General features: G+C 40.3%; 1 protein-coding gene across 1 annotated transcript in view; it reads right to left on the reverse strand.

Annotated features, from left to right (window-relative positions):
- Nucleotides 1-20900, reverse strand: part of LOC101087952 (zinc finger protein 420-like) — a 114091-nt gene that overhangs the window by 17942 nt on the left and 75249 nt on the right. The window contains exons 4-6 of the mRNA XM_045047127.1: nt 12521-12669; nt 7329-7455; nt 6742-6837 (exon numbers count right to left, since the gene is read on the reverse strand). Of these exons, the coding sequence (XP_044903062.1) occupies nt 6742-6837; nt 7329-7455; nt 12521-12669 (372 nt within the window). The remainder of the gene's footprint in view (nt 1-6741; nt 6838-7328; nt 7456-12520; nt 12670-20900) is intronic.

Below are 20900 nucleotides of genomic sequence, written 5' to 3' on the forward strand. Positions count from 1 at the left end.
AGCTTTCAGTACTCAGCAAAGTCGCAGAGTACAAAATTAATGTACAGAAATCAGTTGCATTATTATACACTAATAACGAAGCAACAGAAAGACAAATAAAGAAAATGATCCCATTGACAATTGCACCAAGAAGCATAAAATACCTAGGAATAAACCGAACCAAAAATCTGTATGCTGAAAACTATAGAAAGTTTATGAAGGAAATTGAAGAAGATACAAAAAAATGGAAAAACATTCCACGCTCATGGATTGGAAAAATAAATACTGTTAGAATGTCAATACTACACAAAGCAATCTACACATTCAATGCAATCCTAATCAAAATTGCACCAGCATTCTTCTTGAAGCTAGAACAAGCAATCCTAAAATTTGTACGGAACCACAAAAGACCCCGAATAGCCAAAGTAATATTGAATAAGATGACCAAAGCGGGAGGCATCACAATCCCAGACTTTAGCCTCTACTACAAAGCTGTAATCAAGACAGCATGGTATTGGCACAAAAACCGACACATAGGCCAATGGAATAGAATAGAGACTCCAGAATTGGACCCACAAAAGTATGGCCAACTAATCTTTGACAAAGCAGGAAAGAATATTCAATGGAAAAAAGACAGTCTAACAAATGGTGCTGGGAGAACTGGACAGCAACATGCAGAAGAATGAAACCAGACCACTTTCTTACACCATCCACAAAAATAAACTCAAAATGGATAAAGGACCTGAATGTGAGACAGGAAATGATCAAAACGCGAGGAGAAAGCAGGAAAAAACCTCTCTTACCTCAGCCGCAGCAATTTCTTACTTGACACATCCCCAAAGACGAGGGAATTAAAAGCAAAAGTGAACTATTGGGACTTAATCAAGATAAAAACTACTGCACTGCAAAGGAAACAAGTCAACAAAACTAAAAGGAAACCAACGGAATGGGAAAAGATATTTGCAAATGACATATCAAAGGGCTAGTATCCAAAATCTACAAAGAGCTCACCAAACTCCACACCTCAAAAACAAGTAATCCAGTGAAGAAATGGGCAGAAAACACGAATAGACACTTCTCTAAAGAAGACATCCAAATGGCCAACAGGCACATGAAAAGATGCTCAACGTCACTCCTCATCAGGGAAACACAAATCAAAACCACACCGAGATATCATCTCATGCCAGTCAGAGTGGCTAAAATGAACAAATCAGGAGACTATAGATGCTGGAGAGGATGTGCAGAAACGAGAACCCTCTTGCACTGTTGGTGGGAATACAAACTGGTGCAGTTCCTCTGGAAAACAGTGGGGAGGTTCCTCAAAAAATTAAAAATAGATCTACCCTATGACCCAACAATAGCACTGTTAGGAATTTACCCAAGGGATACAGGAGTACTGATGCATAGGGGCACTTGTACCCCAATGTTTATAGCAGCACTTTCAACAATAGCTAAATTATGGAAAGAGCTTAAAGTCCATCAACTGACAAATGGATAAAGAAATTGTGGTTTATATACACAGTGGAATACTACTTGGAAACGAGAAAGAATGAAATATGGCCTTTTGCAGTAACGTGGATGGAACTGAAGAGTGTTATGCTAAGTCATACAGAGAAAGACAGGTACCATATATTTTCACTTTTATGTGGATCCTGAGAAACTTAATACAAGACCATGGGGGAGGGGAAGGAAAAAGAAAAAGGGAGGGAGGGAGACAAACCATAAGAGACTCTTAAAAACTGAGAATAAACTGAGGGTTTGTGGGGGCTGGGAGGGAGGGGAGAGTGGGTGATGAGCATTGAGGAGGGCACCTGTTGGAATGAGCACTGGTTGTTGTATGGAAACCAATCTGACAATAAATTTCATATTTAAAAAAATGAGAAACAACCAAAAATTAATAAATAAATATTTAAAAAAATAAAACTTTACGAAAATGGATTTTGGTCCTGGGATTCAAATGGAACTGACTTAAGGTGGGGTTTTCCCCCAAGTATTTTATACGCTTGATCTCTTCTGGCAGTATGGGTTCTACTAAGGGCAATTGTCCCGGTTTGGCGATATCCATCATAACTTCATTTCTACCCTCCATCTTCATCCAAGTCATCACTGAGTGTAAATACTAAGAACCACAACTTGCATTTGTTCCTACATCACTCTTTAAAAAGAATATTCTTTACCTGACTTTGCCAACAAGCCTATGGTGTTATGAAAAGACACAAGTAAAAGATACACGATCAGTTCTCTCACTTACTATCCTCACATGCATATATGTTAAAGGCTAATATCCAAAATTAATACCCATCACAGGATATCAGCAGTGAAGAAATAGGGAGCATCAGGACGGTGGCTCCCCCATGGAGACAAAAATGGACTAAATTACTTTGTGAGTGCTCCAGAAGGCAATTAGGAGAACCCAGCCCAAGCAGGCAAGTAGAAAAGAAGAGAAACATCAAAGAGACAAAGTTTGTGACTATGATGGATGCTGAGACAACAGGTGAGCTTTTGTTTACACACTGGAGAGACCACAGAGCTGAGGACAACAGAGGAAGGTATGGGCTCTAAAGAAGTAACTAGACTTTCGTAAACTGGGAAATTACAAAAATTCAGACATTACCAATTACTTGTGTTCTCCTGTAAAAACAAGTTCATAAGCCTAAGCCCAGAAGCTGTTTTCTTAAATTCACTAATCTCAACAAAAGGCCACAAGGCCATAAAGAAATAGAAGAACTTGTTTCACTCACAGGAATGAAATAAATCTCCAAAACTGACCTTAAATTAATTACGAAGTATCAATGACAAAGAAGTCAAGAAGAAATCATCATAAAGATGCTCATGGAGGAAGAAGAGAAAACAGGTACCTAAATGAGAGCAGAAAAACTATGCATGACCAAAACGTAAGCCCAAAGAGGCAAAGTATAAGAAACAATTGGGAGCTCAAGTGGAGAATCTCTGAATTTAAAAATATACAAAGGAGTCAGCAACAGACTTGATCAAGCAGAAAAAAGAAGTGGACAATCTAAAGACCCTTGTTTTAAATTACCTAAGAGGACCAAAGAAAAATGTGGAAAAGGACAAAGTCTAGGGACACACGGGACACCGACAAGTGGAACAATGTGTACATTAACGGGACCCCATAAGGAGAGCAGAGTGAAAGGGGGCAGAGAGTTTCCATGAAGAACTAAAGGCTTGTAGCTCTCTTGTATGTGGAAAGAAGAGACAAATTCACAAGCACGGTAAATTCACAGTAGGATAAGTATCAATGGCGGGAGATGGGTGAGGGACAGGTTGCTTGGTGATGGCTATTAAGGAAAGCAATTGTTATGATGTACGTAATTGTTATGATGTATGTAAGTGATGAGCCACTGAATTATACTGAAATCAATTTTGCACGGTATGTTATCTAATTAGAATTTAAGTAAAAATAGAAGAAAAAAGACAAGACATGAACACAGTGACATGTTATAATTAACCTACCAAAAATGACCAGTGAAAAGAGAATTTTGAAAAGCATGACAAAGGCAACTCATGTACAAGAGAGCTCCTATCAGATTGTGAGTGGGGTTCTCAGTAGACCTTATAGAAAGAAAAGCATGAAACAATGTATTCAAATACTGAAGGATCAAAAACTATCCACCAAGAATACCCTACCTGGCACAGCTGTTTTCCATGCATTTAGAAATGAAGACTTTGCCAAGGCAAAACCCCTCTAAGTTTATCAGCAGATCTGTCCTACAAAAATGTTGAAGAATGTCCTTCTAGGGGCACCTGGGTGCCTCAGTTGGTCACGTATCCAACTTTGGTTCAAGTTATGTTCTCATGGTTGGTGAGTCCGTGCCCTGTGTTGTGATCTTGCTGAAGACTTAGTGCCTGGAGCCTGCTTCAGATTCTGTCTCTGTCTCTCTCTCAAAATATAAATAAACATTAATTTTTTTAAAAAAGTCCTTGTTGAACTAAAAAGATTCTAAACAGTAACTGAAAAGACATAACATAAAGCTCTCTGAGAAGTATAAATACTTACACAATTATAGAAACCTGTAGTGTTGTAACAAGGTAGGACAAGTCACATTTATTTCTGCTACAGACTTTTTCTTAAATAAAAGCATAAAAATCAAACCTAGGTAATAATATATGCAATATAAAAAAGATTTATGATGTCATCAATATAAAGTGGGTACTGGTGCAGAGATGATAAGTAGAAGAGTTTTGTATAAAATTGACACTATCGGCTTAAAACTGTGTTAGGGGCATGAAGGTGGCTCATTCGGTTAAGTGTCCAACTCCTGATTTTAGCTTAGGACACGTTCTCCCAGTTTGGGAATTCAAATCCTGTGTTGAGGGTTGCTTCAGGGGCTCATTTGGATACGTGCTCAACTTCAGCTCAGGTCATGATCTCGGGGTTCATGAGTTTGAGCCCCGCATTGGGCTCTGTGCTGACAGCAAGAAGCCTGGAGATCCAGATTCTGTGTCTCCCTCCCTCTCTGCCCCTCCCCTGCGTGGGCTTGGTCGGTCGGTCTCTCTTTCTCTCCGTCTCTCTCTCTGTCTGTCTCTCAGGAATAAATAAACGTTAAAAAAAAAAAAAAAAAAAAAAAAGCAAGCCCTGTGTTGAGGTCTGCACTAGCAGCATGCATAAAGGTTTGCTATACCTTTAAGATGTTTTAAGTACTCTCTAAGGTAACCAGAATGAAAATACATGCAGCCCATACATTCACCAATAAATACATGATGAAATTAATTCTATTAGCATAACTCACCTAAACAGGATACAACATTCATTTACCACTAATCAAGGAAAGAAATACACAAGATGACTCACAAATATGCATAGGTAATACTGCTACAAATACATACTTTTATTAGCAAAGGGCATAAAGCTGATCTTATCTGACTTAGACTCACTCACATTGTCCAAAAACATAATGAGTTGAAAATTGTCACCCTAAAACAAAATACACAGGTAAAAGCAAAATCCCACCTAAATAATGCTGTGGAAAGTTCCATACAAAAGGAAGCACATTACTACGGAATTTCAAAACCAGACAAAATGTAAACCAAAAAATTCTACATAAAAATGATGAACTATTTAAAACAGGCCCACTATATATACATATATATATTTTTTAACCTTATTTACTTTGAGAGAGAAAAAGGTAAAGCAGAGGAGGAAGAAAGAAAGAATCCCAAGCAGGCTCCACAGTGTCAGCATAGAGCCCGATGCAGAGCTCAGACTCTCGAACCATGAGATCATGACCTAAGCCCAGACACCCCTAGCTTTAGCTCTAATTTTCAACTGTGACTGTGCACCCATGAAAAAGGAACATTTTGAATTACCGGCTTATCTTCATGGGCATTAAAATTGTAAAGAATGTTCCTTAAAATCAACCATGGAAACCTCTAATGAAAACTTTTGTGAATTAAGCACTTAAGACATTACACAATGTGTTATGTTAATAGATCCCTCCTATCACACAGATTTAAGGGTATAATCAATTGTTTATTTTTTAATGTGTATGTATCAGAGAGAGAGAGAGAGAGACAGAGAGAGAGAGAGAGAGAGAGAGAGAGAGAACAAGCCAGGGAGACTTTCAGAGAGATGGAGGGGGACATAGAATCCAAAGCAGGCTCCAGGCTGTGAGCTCTCAGCACAGAGCCAGACACGGGGCTCAAAGTCACAAACCACAAGATCATTACCTACGCTGAAGTTGAAAGCTTAACCAACTGAGCTACCCAGGCTCCCCTATAATCCAATCTTTAGAATCAAACAAATAAAAACCTTTCATTTCTTTTTTGTAATTTTTTAATAAGTTTGAGAGAGAAAGGGAGTGGGGGTAGGGAGAGGGAGAGAGAGAAGGGAATTCCAAGCAGGCTCCACACTGGGTGCAGAAAAGGACTTAGGGCTTAAACTCAAACCATGAAGTCATGACCTGAGCTGAAATCAAGACTCAGATGCTAAACCCTCTGAGTCAACCAAGTGCCCCAAAACCTTTCATTTCTAAATAAACAAGTTTCAAAAAAATTGTAAAATAGGCCAACAATCACTTTATCAAAAAAATCTTTGGTATTAAATACATATACATTCTGAGAAAAGTAAAAAAAAAAAAAAAAATACTTAATTTTTCCTGAAGTGAAATTACATTTATAATTAAAACTCTTTTTCTAAACATAGGAAGTTTACTAATTGTCTCCCTCACTTCTCATAAAGCACATGCCCATGTCATATCAGGACTATTGATATAATAAATCATAAAGAAATCTCATATACAACTACTCAACTACCTGATGAAATTACTGGGCCTCTATTTTGTATGATTAAAATGAAAGCCTCCTTAATCCTGGAAAAGATCAACAAGAAAACTTCTGATGTCTCCCTCTAGCATTCCTGGGATCTCTGCACCTAACCCTAAGATGCCCACCACTACCCTCACACACTTCATACAATAAGCAAAACAGAAGTCAGAAATGGATTAACCTAGACTTCCTCAGAAATGCAGAGATTTCCCCAAGACCTCCAAGCAATGGAGAACCAATAAGGTTCTGGAAGACCTCACTGGATGTGAAGGACCTTCAGTGAAACTGAACAACAATCCTTTGAGAATGTAACAGCATGATGTGTTGGAAAGCAGATGCCTGATGTGAAAGGAGAGACCTAATACTGGCCTTCCAACCTAATTTCCATTCAAGGAGAGCTGCTCAACCACATTCTGAGGTCCAATTCCTCCTTCACGACTGGACCTCACCTCTGTCATCTGCTTCCTTCCCACCTACCTGGGTGTGTAGCTACTGTCTCCTTTCTCTTCACGGCCCAGACATCCTTCTTTTGTTCCAAAAAGATGACCAGGTCTGGCTTTGACACAACAAGACCTGTTTATTAGAAAAAAATAATATGAGTGTGGTTGGGGATTCTAACTTCTGATCCACTATTGTGCTTAGTAGAGCAGAGAGGACAGAGTAGAAGCTTGAAATGATTTCCCAAATGCTGTGGCCCAACACCCCCCTAGAACACGCAGGATGAAGTTTCCATGTTCAGATCTTGACCTCCACTTCCGAGTACTACCATGACAATGAGTAGAAATCGGTATTTAAGACAAAAGAGATACCATTTTATGCCCCTTAGCCTTTAGAATTGTCATTAATGTACAGAAATGATGATGTTACCCTAAGGAAGAAAAGGTAAAGCTGAAAAGGAAACACCATGAAGATTTTTCTGTATATCCACAAACCCCTACTTCTTTCCCTGACTGCAGGGATCTGAATCCCAGTCATGCAAAGAGGAAGATTCCAAGAGACAGTCTTCAAGGGAAGGAACAAATCCCTGAGTATGGTTTGGACAAAGTGGAAGGAGTATTCCTCACCCAAGAAAAGGAGGTGTCTGTAGTTCTCTAACATCACATCCCTGTACAGTTCCCACTGACTGTGGTTCAGGCACCGCAACTCTTCCTGAGAAAATTCTATGGCCACATCCCTGAATGTCAGCAATCCCTGCAATAAAAAACACAGTTATCAAGTGGCCACAGGCAGAGTTCCTAATGCTAGGTCAAATGAAAGAGGCAGTTAATGTCACCAGCTGAACTCCAAGACCTGACTTTAATGCTTGTGCTTGTACCCACCGATCTTAGTTCCACACTTTACTTAACCTCTTTTTCTATCTTATCTTTTACTTCACAAAAAACTCCCCATGGATATAGTCTCCTGTAGTGGAAACAGAAACCATCCAGCAAAAGGTCATGACTGCCCTGAGGAAGAGCTTGGATGAGCTCAGTTGGAGATTAACCCCTGACTCACACCTAAGCAAACGCATAATAGACTAAACTACGGAGTACAGTTCCCTTCATCTCATTCAAACATTTTATTTTAAATCTTTTATCTTTGAGGGAGATAGAGCGTGCACAAGTGGAGGGGGGGCAGAGAGAGAAAGAATTCCAACCGGGGTCCATGCTCAGAGTGGAGCCTGATCTCAGGACTTTCATCCTGACCTGAGCCTAAATGAAGAGTAGGACGCTCAATGGACTCAGCCACCCAGGAGCTCCCTTTTACCTCATTATAATACTAAAATCTCACCCAAGGAGGAGCACAAACCTCATTTCCTATGAAGTATGCAGAGTATGTACACAACTGTTCTCTTAAGCCTTATGTGCAACCTTATACTCCACTTGACATAAGATGATGGCCTCCCCTTTCTGAATATCCACGCTAACCCTAAATGAAAGGACACCATTCCCCCTTCCTCCGTGAGTATCTGATTTGGAAGTTCCTCCCTGTGATTTCCTTATTTCTTGTAAATCATTTTTGCTTTGCTCACATCCTCACCTGGTATAGTTTTTTTGTGATCCACCAACGACTGAACTTCTATTAGTTCAGTTATATCAGGAGAACTGGTTCTGGCTTAGGTGAGGTTCCTGCTTGATGAGGTAAGATTATTTGTCACCCAGTATTATGCTCTAGTATATTCTTTACCTTGGAGGTAGGAACCTTTATAAATACTGTGTTTCTTCAAGAGAATTTGTAAAATGAAGGCATCAACACAGGCATATACATTTTGAATATTGTATTTACATCGTATAGTACATGTGATATGTATTTCTTCAATGGAAAGTTCTGGGGAGTGACAAATGTATTTAGCATATTGTAATATGAATTAGAATTTCACAACAGGACCTTGGGGATCTTGTTAAAATGCAGATACTGTTCAGGAGTTCTAGGATGGGGTAGATGTCTGCACGTCTAACAAGGCATTAGTCTATGGGCCATGAGATACATATTTCAATAACGAAGAAGTAGAACTCAAAGACAAGAACTTTTGGGGAACCTGGAACTCAATGGGATTCATAGCAATTACAGGTTCTACTAGAATAGCAAGAAAGGCAATAAACCTTTCCAAGCATTCCCTGGATAGTAGAGAGCATTCACAGTTTTTCATAACTTATTGCAAAATAAATCATAATCTAAGACAACAGACACATTATTCTTCTATTTTCATGTGAATATTTTTTCAAGCATCCAGTACACGGTAGGGATCAGGTTTTAACCCAGGTCATCTGACCTGGAGTTGACCTAAAATGACACCTAAAATATACGGAGGGGCCCCTAACCAAATGATCATAGCAGGTGTCAAACCTGAAGAATGATGGAAAGAAGGTATGCACACAAAATTGATCACCTTTATACATTCCATGCTCACATCCACAAATATTCAAAGAAGTTGTATAGATATTAAACGTAGAAAAGTATGCTGGTGACTAGGAAACATTTTCAATGAAGGACACCTGGGTGGCTCAGGTGGTTAAGTGTCCACCTCTTGAATTTGGCTCAGGTCATGATTTCACACTTCACCAGTTCAAACCCCACCTCAGGCTCTGTGCTGACAGTCTGGAGCTGGCTAGGGATTCTCTCTCTCTGCCCCTGCCTCTCTCTTCCTCAAAAACAAACAAAACATTTTCAGTGACATGAAACTCATAAAACTAATTGTAGATAATGATGCTTAGGTCTTTTACTCACACTATCAACACAAACACACATTAAGATACAAAGACAACAGTTATTTCTGACTCTAGTATGATGAGGGATACAATCAGAAAAATTTTCACCTGTAGCACAGAAAGCTAACATACAGTTGTATTATGTGGACATTCATCAAATAAAGGCTGGTTCCTACATTTTTCTTTAAGTTTATTTATATTGTGAAAGAGAACGTGGGTAAGCACGGTGTGAAAGGTGGAGAGGCAGAGACAGGGAGAGAACCCCAAGCTGTGACTCCAGGCTCCAGGCTGTGACTGAGCCACCTAGGTATCCCTGGTTATTACATTTTTACAGGGTCTCATGACCACGGGTACATGTCACCACTGCTTCATATTGAACTGAATGGTAAGCACCAGAGAAATCTTGCAGAAGCAGTTTTACACGTAGAAATTTAAAGAAACATTTGTGATTGAACACTCTGTGCACCTACCCTCCCCTTGAACATAGAAGCTTCATGCAGCCAAAGTACAGTTCTTTCTGCCCACGGGTCCTGCCCTGTGTTACTTCAATAAACTATCTGGCACCACAGAGTATCTCAAGAGTTGTCTTGACCGTAGTACTCCATGATCTGCTAATATAGCGTTTATTTGAGAGCTTTTTTAAATTTTATTTTTTAATTAATTATTACTTATGATTGACAAAGAGAGAGAGAGACAGAGAGAGACAGGGTGGATGGGAGAGAAGGGAGAGACAGGGAGAGAGAGAATACCAGGAGAGGCAGAGAGAGAGGGAGAGAGAAATGGAGAGGCATGGCTCCTGTTCACCTGATGCTGGGCTCCAGCTCAGGAATGGTGAGATCATGACCTGAGTGGAAGTCCCACGCTTAATGAACTGAGCCATGCACGTGCCCCTCATTGAAAGATTTTGTTTCATTCGTCATTTGTGCTGTTTTATTTCAGGATTTTAAGACACTCAAACATGGTAATTATGTGATTCTTTTTTCTTTTTCTGAAACACACAGAAGTAAATAGAGTATGCCTGTGTCATGACTATGCAGCAAAATAAAAACACAAAGGATGAAGGTCTGACTCATTGAGAACCTCGACCCGCAGAGGTCATTACATCTACTACACAACGCTGAGGGTCTTCATGGTCTGGTGGGAACTAATGTGAGGTGGGCCAGGGGTCAATGTTCAAGGAAATAGTCTTGAGCCTTTTTGGTTAACGAGGCTGTTTGTGTAAAAGCACAGGGACAGGATCTGTGGGAAGAATGAGCTGCAGTGTGATTGAGAGGAGCTGTTGATTATATACTTTAAGTTGGGGGGGGGAGAAATATAAGTGTCTACAGGGATTTCATATGTTAAAGAAGACTTCCAGAATCCCAGAAGTCTGACTATGGTAAAGCTAAGCTTACTTTTTGCCTCTAGAAAAGCATCAACATTAAGGCAGTTGTGAATTCCTTGAGGAGTATCTTCCTCTGCCAGTCTCGAGTATTTCTCCGGTGGTTGTAACTTGTGAGAAATTTTAATTTTATCCACATTTTTTTTGCATTTGTCCTCCTCCTCAGAAACTACAAGGACGGGGTGCCTGGATGGCTCAGTCAGGCTTCTGACTTTTGAATTAGACTGAGGTCAAGACCTCTTGATTTGTGAGTTTGAGCCCCAGTGCTGGCCCCGTGTCGCCTACTTGGGACTTGGCTCTCTCTTGGCCACTCTCCTGCTCTCACTCTCTCTCTCTCAAAATAAACTTAAAAGAGAAAAAAGCTACAAGGAAAAAAATACAAGAAAAGAGAAACTAGGAGAAAGATGTTTCTAGTTTAAATGTGATGGTGTCTGGGAATTGCTCAGGGAATCAGCCTAAAATCATCACAACCGATAAGGAAAATATGAACATTACAGGGGAGGAATCTGGCAGAGAGCACAAACCCAAGTAATAGAGGTAACATCAGCTGTAAGGAAACAAATGTATATCAGTGCCTAAGGCACACCTCAGAACACCAGATCGCTGGTGTGCTCTTGTGACCCCAAACAGTAAATCACAATATAAACAAGTTAAGGCCATCATGGATTTATACAGACTTTATCGCATATACTTGTCATGTCCTGGAATATCTAGGGTATCTTAAAGTGGCTTTTCCACATCCTCAAGAGGATGAACATTCTAAATTATTCTGTGCCTCATATCCATCTTGTGTATTTGTGCGTTTTCATAATCCTCCTCTACCCGGGGCAGAGAAAGCATTCGGATAAGACCTAAATGGGAATGGTTTTCCTTGATTGCTATCCCAGGACCAGACCCGATCAGCAACAGGACACTTGGACTCAACACCTTCCTCTCTGGATCTGTCACAAAGGGAAGATTTTCAATACTTGTAGGAATTTAATTCAAAGTGACAACTGCTGTTGCCCTACTAGAAGCCAGGTTGGAGAAAAGGGAGAGAGGTCTCTGGGATATAGGGGAGGAGTGTTCTGAAGACATAACCTAGAATATCATTTCTGAAATGTTCAAAATTAGGTGAAAACCTGCGGCACCTGAGTGGTTCAGTCGGTTGAGCGTCCGACTGTGGCTCAGGTCGTGGTCTCGCGGTCTGTGAATTCGAGCCCCGCATCGGGCTCTGTGCTCAGAGCCTGGAACCTGTTCCGGATTCTGTGTCTCCCTCCTTCTCTGACCCTACCCCGTTCATGCTCTCTGTCTCTGTCTCAACAAAATAAACGTTGAAAAAAAAATTTAAAAATTAGATGAAAACCTAAAACAGAACCATAAGAACTAAACAAATAAAACCATTGGTATTTACAATTTTTTCATTTAGAGAGAGAGAGAGAGAGAGAGAGAGAGAGAGAGAGAGAGAGCATGCATGCAAATGGAGGACAGGGACTCAGGTAGAGAGAGAAAATCTTAAGTAGGCTCCAAGCTCAGAAGGAACCCTGATGCAGGGCTGGATAGCAGGTCCCTGGGATCAAGACCTGAGCCTAAATCAAGAGTCATATGCTCAACTGAATGAACCACCCAGGTGCCCTGCAATTTCTACATGCATGGATTATCCTGAGAACAAGGTGATAGGTCCTCTTGCAATGGACTCAAGGCTTACCTGAGAATTGGCCATTTCTCCTTTTCTCTCCTCTTCAAGATTTTTCTCAGAAGATTTTTGTGGAGAAATCCCAGCTGAAGTGGGAGCAAATGCCTTTAAAGCCACCACTGCAACCTCTTCACCAGTAGCCTGGTCACCTGCAGGCAGGGCTTTGAAATGCAAAAAAGACCCAAGTTCCTCATCCTTTGTGTCAGGAGTTATTCAGAAATTATGGTGTCCTACATGGAGACCAGCCTGAGTTTCCTGTCTCTGCTTTCAGGGGGCCTCCCCTCCCACAGAAGCCCACAAATTCTGCTTGAGCATAGGAACAGTGTGTTACATACCTGACCCTCCCCACCTCCTGTACAGGAGACCCTTGAGCCAAATCCTGCACTCAACTCTGATAAGTTAATAGGAAGCCTTTCTGCTTAACTCTGGCTTCTCTTCACATTTTCATAGGAAAAGATAGGATTCAGTAGGGAGAAAGGGAACCATTAGGACCTGAGGCCCCTGGGTAGGGAAAACACATTTTGGAACAATGATGGGAATGTCTGACTACAGCAAACCCCCTCAGCTGTAAAGTTCCTCTTAAGAATGTAACAGACACCACCTCCTCCCCCTCAGGAATTTGACTAAAGACCTAACTAAAAACTAGTAGTACATGATAAAACTTAAAAGCCACAAGGAACAATATGGCCATAGACCACCCCTCCTGCAACGGAAATGAGCCAATCAGGAAGGGACAGCCCAGCACCTGGAGTTGTTAATCCAGTATGCATAGGATTTGAGAAGGAACAAGGGGGAAGGGAAGAGGGAGAGACCAGAACCTTATACCACAAAGGCCCTTGCCTATTGTCACTGGTATTCACATTCCAATGCCCCCCCTCTGTAAACAGAGCTTTCCTACCAGTCTTCTTCTCTTATAGTCTAATAAAGTTTTGCCTGTTGCTCATTTTGTGTCCACCTCTTTATTCTTTGAATCACTGAGAAAACAAGTCCCTGAATCCTGGGTATTGATGTAAAAAATCCCCTAACAGAATCCCCTGGAGCACTTCACTAAAACAACACTGTTGTTTCCACCCACACCAGTTGAGGGAATCTGAGGGGGAGGGTAGCAGCAATGTTTATTAATGCAAACTCCACACACGATCCTATGGGGAAGCATTTGGGAAGTGAGCAAGCAAAACACAGTAACCATACGTACGGTTAGTGTCCAGATTTAAATCCATGCCTTCTCCACTGATCAGTTTCTGTAAATTTACACATTCTCTTTCTTTCTGCTTCACAGAAGGAGACACCTTTACAAGTGGAGCTTTCCCTGATATATGTGAATGAGGAAGTTTGGGGTGATAGTGGGGTGGTCCAGAGCTGATGGCCAAGAAAGAATTCTTGAAGACATCTTTGGTGCACCCAGAGGATTTGTTTAATATGGGGACAGGACCCAAGGTTAAGAAGAGCTGTCCCAGGACCCTGAAGAGACCCTGAGTATATACTTGGGAATCAGGGGAGGCAAAGTCAAGGTGAAGTTTCCAAAGAGATTTCCATATGCGAAAGAAAACTCACAGGATATGGAGACCTTGCTATTGTCAAGCTAAAATGGTTTTTCCCTCTAGCAAAGCATTAGCATTAAGACAGTAAGGAATTCCTGGTGAAACTTTTACTCTTCTTGCCTCAAGTAGTTGTCAATGGGCTGCAGGTTATAAGGAAATTTAATTTTATCTGCCATTTCCTTCAGCCTTTGTTTGCCACATCAACCTCCAAATAATTATCCAAATAGGACATACTTTTCAAACTCCCATTGGCCACATGCGATAATTCGAATTGTTCATTATTTCCATTGGCATTTGGTGTTACACTATTTTCTTTTTAAGCTATTTTAGAAAATATTGAGTGGTTTCTCACAGTAAATATCAAGTGGTCTTAATACTGTTGCCCTGGTGGCTGAAACAGAAATCGCTTAAAAATATAAAGTTGAACAAAAATAAAACTGGCGGCATTAAACCATCAGGGAGGCTTGATTTTTAACCAAGTAACCTTTTTCTTCCCTTGAGTGAACCTCCACTCATCTCTTCTTAGCCTTAATTTTTTTTTTTTTTTTTTAGTTTTTGAGAGAGAGAGAGAGAGAGAGAGAGAGGAGGGAGAGGGAGGGAGAGGGAGGGATGGAAAGAGACAGAGAGAGAGACACAGACAGACAGAGAGGCACAGGAGTGGGGGAAGAGTAGAGGGAGACTGAGGATCTGACACAGGCTCCACACTCACAGCAGAGAGCCCAAAGTGGGGCTTGAACTCACAAGTTGTGAGATCGTGACCTGAGCCAAAGTGGGATGCCTAAATGACTGAGCCACCCAGGCGCACCTCTTACCCCTTTTTTTTTTTTTAATGAGACACCGAGGACCACACTGAAAACATGAACAAGGATGGCAGGGCAAACACAGTAACTGTTGAACCCGGATGGATCCTTTATTTCCCTACAACCCCCCAGCCCCTTCCTCTGGGTGGGCTTGTAGTTCTCAAGACCCTAACCTGCTACAGCCTCCTTCACCTGTCAAAGCAAGAAAGCTATTGTTCCTCTTTATCCCAAACTCTGTCTTCACAGTGTATTTTGGCTCTGAAGTACACACATCAGTTTTCAACAAGAGAATGAATGTGTAGGAGAGGAAAACATTTTTCTTCATCTTTTCTCAATTCTTTGGTGGTTCTAATAATTAAACTGACATGAGACAGGTCCACAAGAGAAAACTATTTAATTAGAGGAACATCAATGATATGAGGATCAAGGTCAGGCAGGTGATGCTTACATTCCATTGGGTCTTAAGGAGAATGGGTAGGATTTAGAATTTCAAAAAGGGGAAAGTGCATTCACAGGAAAAAGGAAACAGTAAATGTTTGGCAAACCAATGTTTGCCATGCCAGGCAGGTAATGCTTTATAAAAAGTTCCCATCTGGCATTAGCTCTTTTCCACGTAGAGGTCCCTCATCTAATTTGTGGTTTGTCTAAAAGCCTCAGAAAGAGGTAAGTCTTTCTCTTTGCAGCAACAGAATAATCCTAGAGGACATTTAAGTTAAATGAGCCCCACACAGCAAAATACACACTGTAGGAAATCACATATATAAAATCACATATATGAATCATCATAACCAGGCTCGTGGAGGAAGAAGAGAGAACACATAGGGAACTAAATGATATCAGGAAAACTATGTATGGCCAAAATAAAAATTCAAACTGACAGCAAGTATCAAAAAATTGCAACAAAATTTAGGAGTTAAACAGTCCAGTAAATGTATTTTGAAAACCGGTAGAAGGGGTGGCAGTGCTTGGCTGGCTTAGTTGGTAATGCATGCAACTCTTCATGTCAGGGTTCTTGGTTTGAGCCCCATGTTGGGTGTAGAGATTACTTAAATATATATATTTAATGTTTTAAAGAAGAAAAAAATAGTAATGGGTTAAGAAAAGACTTGATCACGCAGAAAAAGGAATCAGACAACTTAAAGGCATCTTGTTTTCAATTAAGCACTGAGGGAACAAATTAACATTGGAATAGGACAGAGTCCAAGGGACTTAGGGGACACCAAGAAGTGAACCAACATACACATTAAGGGCACCCCATATGAGAGGAGAGTCAAAGGGGACAGAAAGCTTACATGAAAAACTAATGGCTCATAATTCCCACATTGGTGGAAAGAAACAAACATGCAAGAAGCTCAGTGAATTATTACACAGGATAAGTGCCGAGACTTAAACACAGTGACACACTGTAATTAACCGATCATAAATCACAGGTGAACACAAAACTTTGAAACACTAGGAGAAAAACAACTCATCTTGTGCAGCAGATCCACTGTAAGTTAGTAGTGCTTTCTCAACACATCCTATAGGAAGTAGGCATGGATGATACACTCAAGTACTAAAATACCAAAAAATATCAACCAACAATATTGTAACTGGTAACACCGTCCTTCAAAAATGGAGAAATGAACACATTTCCTTTCATTTCCCAGAAATGAAGACAAACCCTTACAAGTTTACCAGGAAAGTCTACAGGAAAAATTACAGGGAAATTCTGGTTAAAGTACAAAGAGTGTAGAAGTAACTGACGCAAAAGGAACATATAAAACTCTCTGCTCGATGTAAATACTTAAATAGAGAAATCCGTCGTTTGTAATAAGGTACCACTGAAAGGGCGGGCCTATGCTGGCAGACTCCATCTTGTTCTGTGTCCTTCACCTTGACCACACCTCCTCCCCTTGAGTAACCCCCCCCCCACCTGCCTAACAGGACTTGGACTCTTCCCCAGGACCCTTCCCCAGCCAATCGGCTGAGGCTATAGCCATTACCTCACCAACTGGCCCTAGGCCCCAATAAAACCTTTGTCCTTTTGAAACTCGCTCTCTCTCCCTGGTATCTCACCTCTGTGTCGGTGCAGGTAGGGGATTGAGCTCGAGCTAGCTCGAATAAAGGCTCTTTTGCTTTTGCATCGGACTCGGCTCCCTAGTGGTCTTTGGGGATCACGAATTCTGGGCATAACACCACAAATCACTTTTATTTCTGTGACAGAATATTAAAAAATTTAAAAGTATAAAAATCACGAATGCATATCATAGTGTATGCAAAATAAAAGACAGAATTTGGGATATCGGTAAGACAAAGGGGGTGCAGTGGTTGACATGGCATGTGTGAGAGGTTTTCAGTCATTCTCATGGAAACCACATAGAAAATGCCTATAGAAGACATAGAAAGGATAGGAGAATGGTATCAAAGCATGTCATTACAAACACCACAAAAACATAATGGGACACAGGAACAGCGAGGAAGTGGCATAAAATAGCCACAACAAATACAGAAAACTATAAAAAATTGGTAGCAGAAGTGGTTCCCTTTCAGTAATACATTGATTGTAAAGGGATTCAAGTCCTCCAATCAAAAAGCATAGACTGGTTCAGTGAGTTAACAACAAAACCCTACAGTCTCCTGTATATAAGAGACTCACAGTAGACTTAAGAACACACATAGGATGCAAGTAAAAGTGTGTCAACAGACATTCCATGCAAATGGGAGCCAAAAGAAGGCATACGTGGCCATACTGTTATCAAACAAATACACATTAAGTGTCAAAAAGTGTCAACAAGAGAAAAAGGACGTTATATAAAGTCATGAAATTACCAGGGCACTATAACAATTATATTTATGTGTGCACCTAGCGTCAAGGATCCCATACATGTGAAGCACACATGATGGAATTGAAGCAAGAAGTAAACAGCATCATAAGAGTAGCAGAGGTCAACACTCCAGTTTAACTGGATAGAAAGACCAAATTGCACTCCAGTAACAAATGCACTTAAGCAACGTTACATACCAATTACACATAATAAACATCAAGAGACAGTTCCACCAAGGAAGAGCAGAATACACAATCTTGTCAATTACACACTGATCATCATCCTGTATAGATACTGTGCTAGTCTACAAACCAAGTCTTAAGACATTTGGGAAGATTGACATCATACAAGTATGTTTCTTGTCCACCATGGAATGAAACTAAGTTTTAAGAGCAGATGGAAAATTGTAAATTCCACAAACATTTGGAAGCTTAACAATATGCTCTTGAAAAGTCAGATATTGAACAAAACGACCAGAAAATTTCTTGAGCCAAGTGAAATGACACACAATATACTCAAACATACGCAATTCAGACAAAGTAATTCTAAGGAAACAGAGGAATGAATAGACAACCTGGGAAATGGAAGGAAATTTTTTGCAGAGCACTTAGAGCAGAAGGAAGTAATATCCACAATAGAGAAAGAACTCGTGCATCAACAACCAGAAAGCAAATAACACGATTTAAATTTGGAGAAAGGATAGAATGAGCATCATCCAGTGAAGATATACAAGTGGCCAACCATATGAAAGATGCTCAAAACCATTATTCCTTAGGAAAATATAAATCTGACCACAGTGAGTTATCACATTCCATCAGTTTACTTTGGAGTATTACACAAACATATGTTGCAAAGGATGTGGACAGACTGGAACACTTATACACTGCTAGAGTAAACACAAATGGTGCAACTACACTGGAAAACAAGATGAAGGTTTGTCAAAAAAAAAATAAATAAATAATATTATAAAATCCAGCATCCCACTTGTGGGTATAAAATCAGAAGAATTCCAAGTAGGTTCTGCAAAGACATGTGCACAAGTAGATTGCTAGAAGCATTATTCAGAAAACCCAATAATAAGGAAAGCAATAGGAATGTTCACAGGTGCATGAATGGGTAAAGAAAAACCACCATATATACACAATGAAAGAATATTCAGCTTTGAAAGAACGTATCTCATCACATTATACAACGTGGCTAAAATGGGATGACATTATGCTCAGTGAAATCAAGGAGTCAAAGAGACAGATACACTGATTTCACTTACCCGACTAATGCAATGTAGTGAACCTTATGAATAAAGGAAGGAAAAAAGAGACAGAAGGAGGGAGACAGAAAATGTAGTTGGGGCTGAGAATAGATACAAACGTGGAAGTGGTTGTTTAAGAGGCACTGAGTTGCAGTTTTGCAAGATGAGAAAATTCCAGAGATTGGTTTTGCAGCAACATAAGTATACTTAACGCTACAGTTTAAAATGGTCAGAATGGTAAATTTTATAGCATATGTTTCAACCACAATTAAGAGTACAATATAAAACTTAAAGTTGATACACAGTTATGAGTTTTAAAATATTACCTTCTATTTAAGATGGCATTTCTCATATAATGGGAATATACTTCCATACAGAAATAGATTATGACCTTAATTCTACTATAACTATTCACCAAAACAGAATAAAACAACCACTGATCACTAACCAAGAAAAGAAACAAGGTAAATCATAAGCAAAAAATGTATGGGTAATATTAATATAGACAAATATACAAGTAATTTATTGGCAATTGACATACGGCTGATTCCTATTTGAATTAAACCTTAAACTGTTGTGGGGTGCCTGGGTGGCTCAGTCGGTTAAGCGTCCGACTTCAGCCAGGTCACGATCTCGCGGTCCGTGAGTTCGAGCCCCGCGTCAGGCTCTGGGCTGATGGCTCAGAGCCTGGAGCCTGTTTCCCATTCTGTGTCTCCCTCTCTCTCTGCCCCTCCCCTGTTCATGCTCTGTCTCTCTCTGTCCTAAAAATAAATAAACGTTGAAAAAAAATTTTTTTAATTGTTATCCACAAGCAGAAAACGTAGATAAAAAACAAAAACAAAATTAATTAATGTTGTGGAACCGATCAAAATGAAGAATGGTTACAGAATTGTCTAACAAGAATAAAAGAAATGTTAACCAACACAATCCTGAATAAATCATCGATATTTATTTAAAAAGCATCCACTAGGGGCGCCTGGGTGGCGCAGTCGGTTAAGCGTCGGACTTCAGCCAGGTCACGATCTCGCGGTCTGGGAGTTCGAGCCCCGCGTCAGGCTCTGGGCTGATGGCTCAGAGCCTGGAGCCTGTTTCCGTATCTGTGTCTCCCTCTCTCTCTGCCCCTCCCCCGTTCATGCTGTGTCTCTCTCTGTCCCAAAAATAAATAAATGTTGAAAAAAAAAATTTTTTAAAGCATCCACTAAAAAGAAAGAAGAAAAAAAAACTCCACTTCCAACTATTATTGATACAATAACAAGGAGTGGAAATTAAAATCTAAGAAGTAGCCAATACTGAGAACCCAGAAAAGGACCCACAAACGTATTACCAACTAATCTTTAACAAACCAGTATAGAATATCTAATGGAATAAAGACCTTCAGCAAATGGTGCTGGGGGAACTGGACAGTGACATGCAGAAAAATGAACCTGGATCACTTTTTACACCACACACACACAAAAACTCAAAATGGATGAAAGACCTAAATGTAACATGGGAAGCCATCGACATCCTTCAGGACAAAGCAGGCAAAAACCCCTTTGACCTTGGCTGCAACTTCTTATTCAACACGTTTCTGGAGGCAAGGGAAACAAAAGCAAAAATGAACTATTGGGACCTCATCAAAATACTTTTTTTTTTAATTTTTTTAACGTCTATTTATTTTTGAGACAAAGAGAGACAAAGCATGAATGGGGGAGGGGCAGAGAGACAGAGGGAGACACAGAAGCAGGCTCCAGGCTCTGAGCCATCAGCCCGGAGCCCGACGCGGGGCTCGAACTCACGGATGGTGAGATCGTGACCTGAGCTGAAGTCGGACGCTTAACCAACTGAGCCACCCAGGAGCCCCGGGACCTCATCAAAATAAAAAGCTTCTGCACAGTGAAGGAAACAATGAACAAAGCTAAAAGGCAACCAATGGACTGAGAGAAGATATTTGCAAATGACATATCAGATAAAGAGTTAATATCTAACATCTATAAAGAACTTATCAAACTCAAC

This window comes from Felis catus, chromosome E2, assembly GCF_018350175.1.
Source record: "Felis catus isolate Fca126 chromosome E2, F.catus_Fca126_mat1.0, whole genome shotgun sequence".
NCBI classification, from domain to species: Eukaryota; Metazoa; Chordata; class Mammalia; order Carnivora; family Felidae; genus Felis; species Felis catus.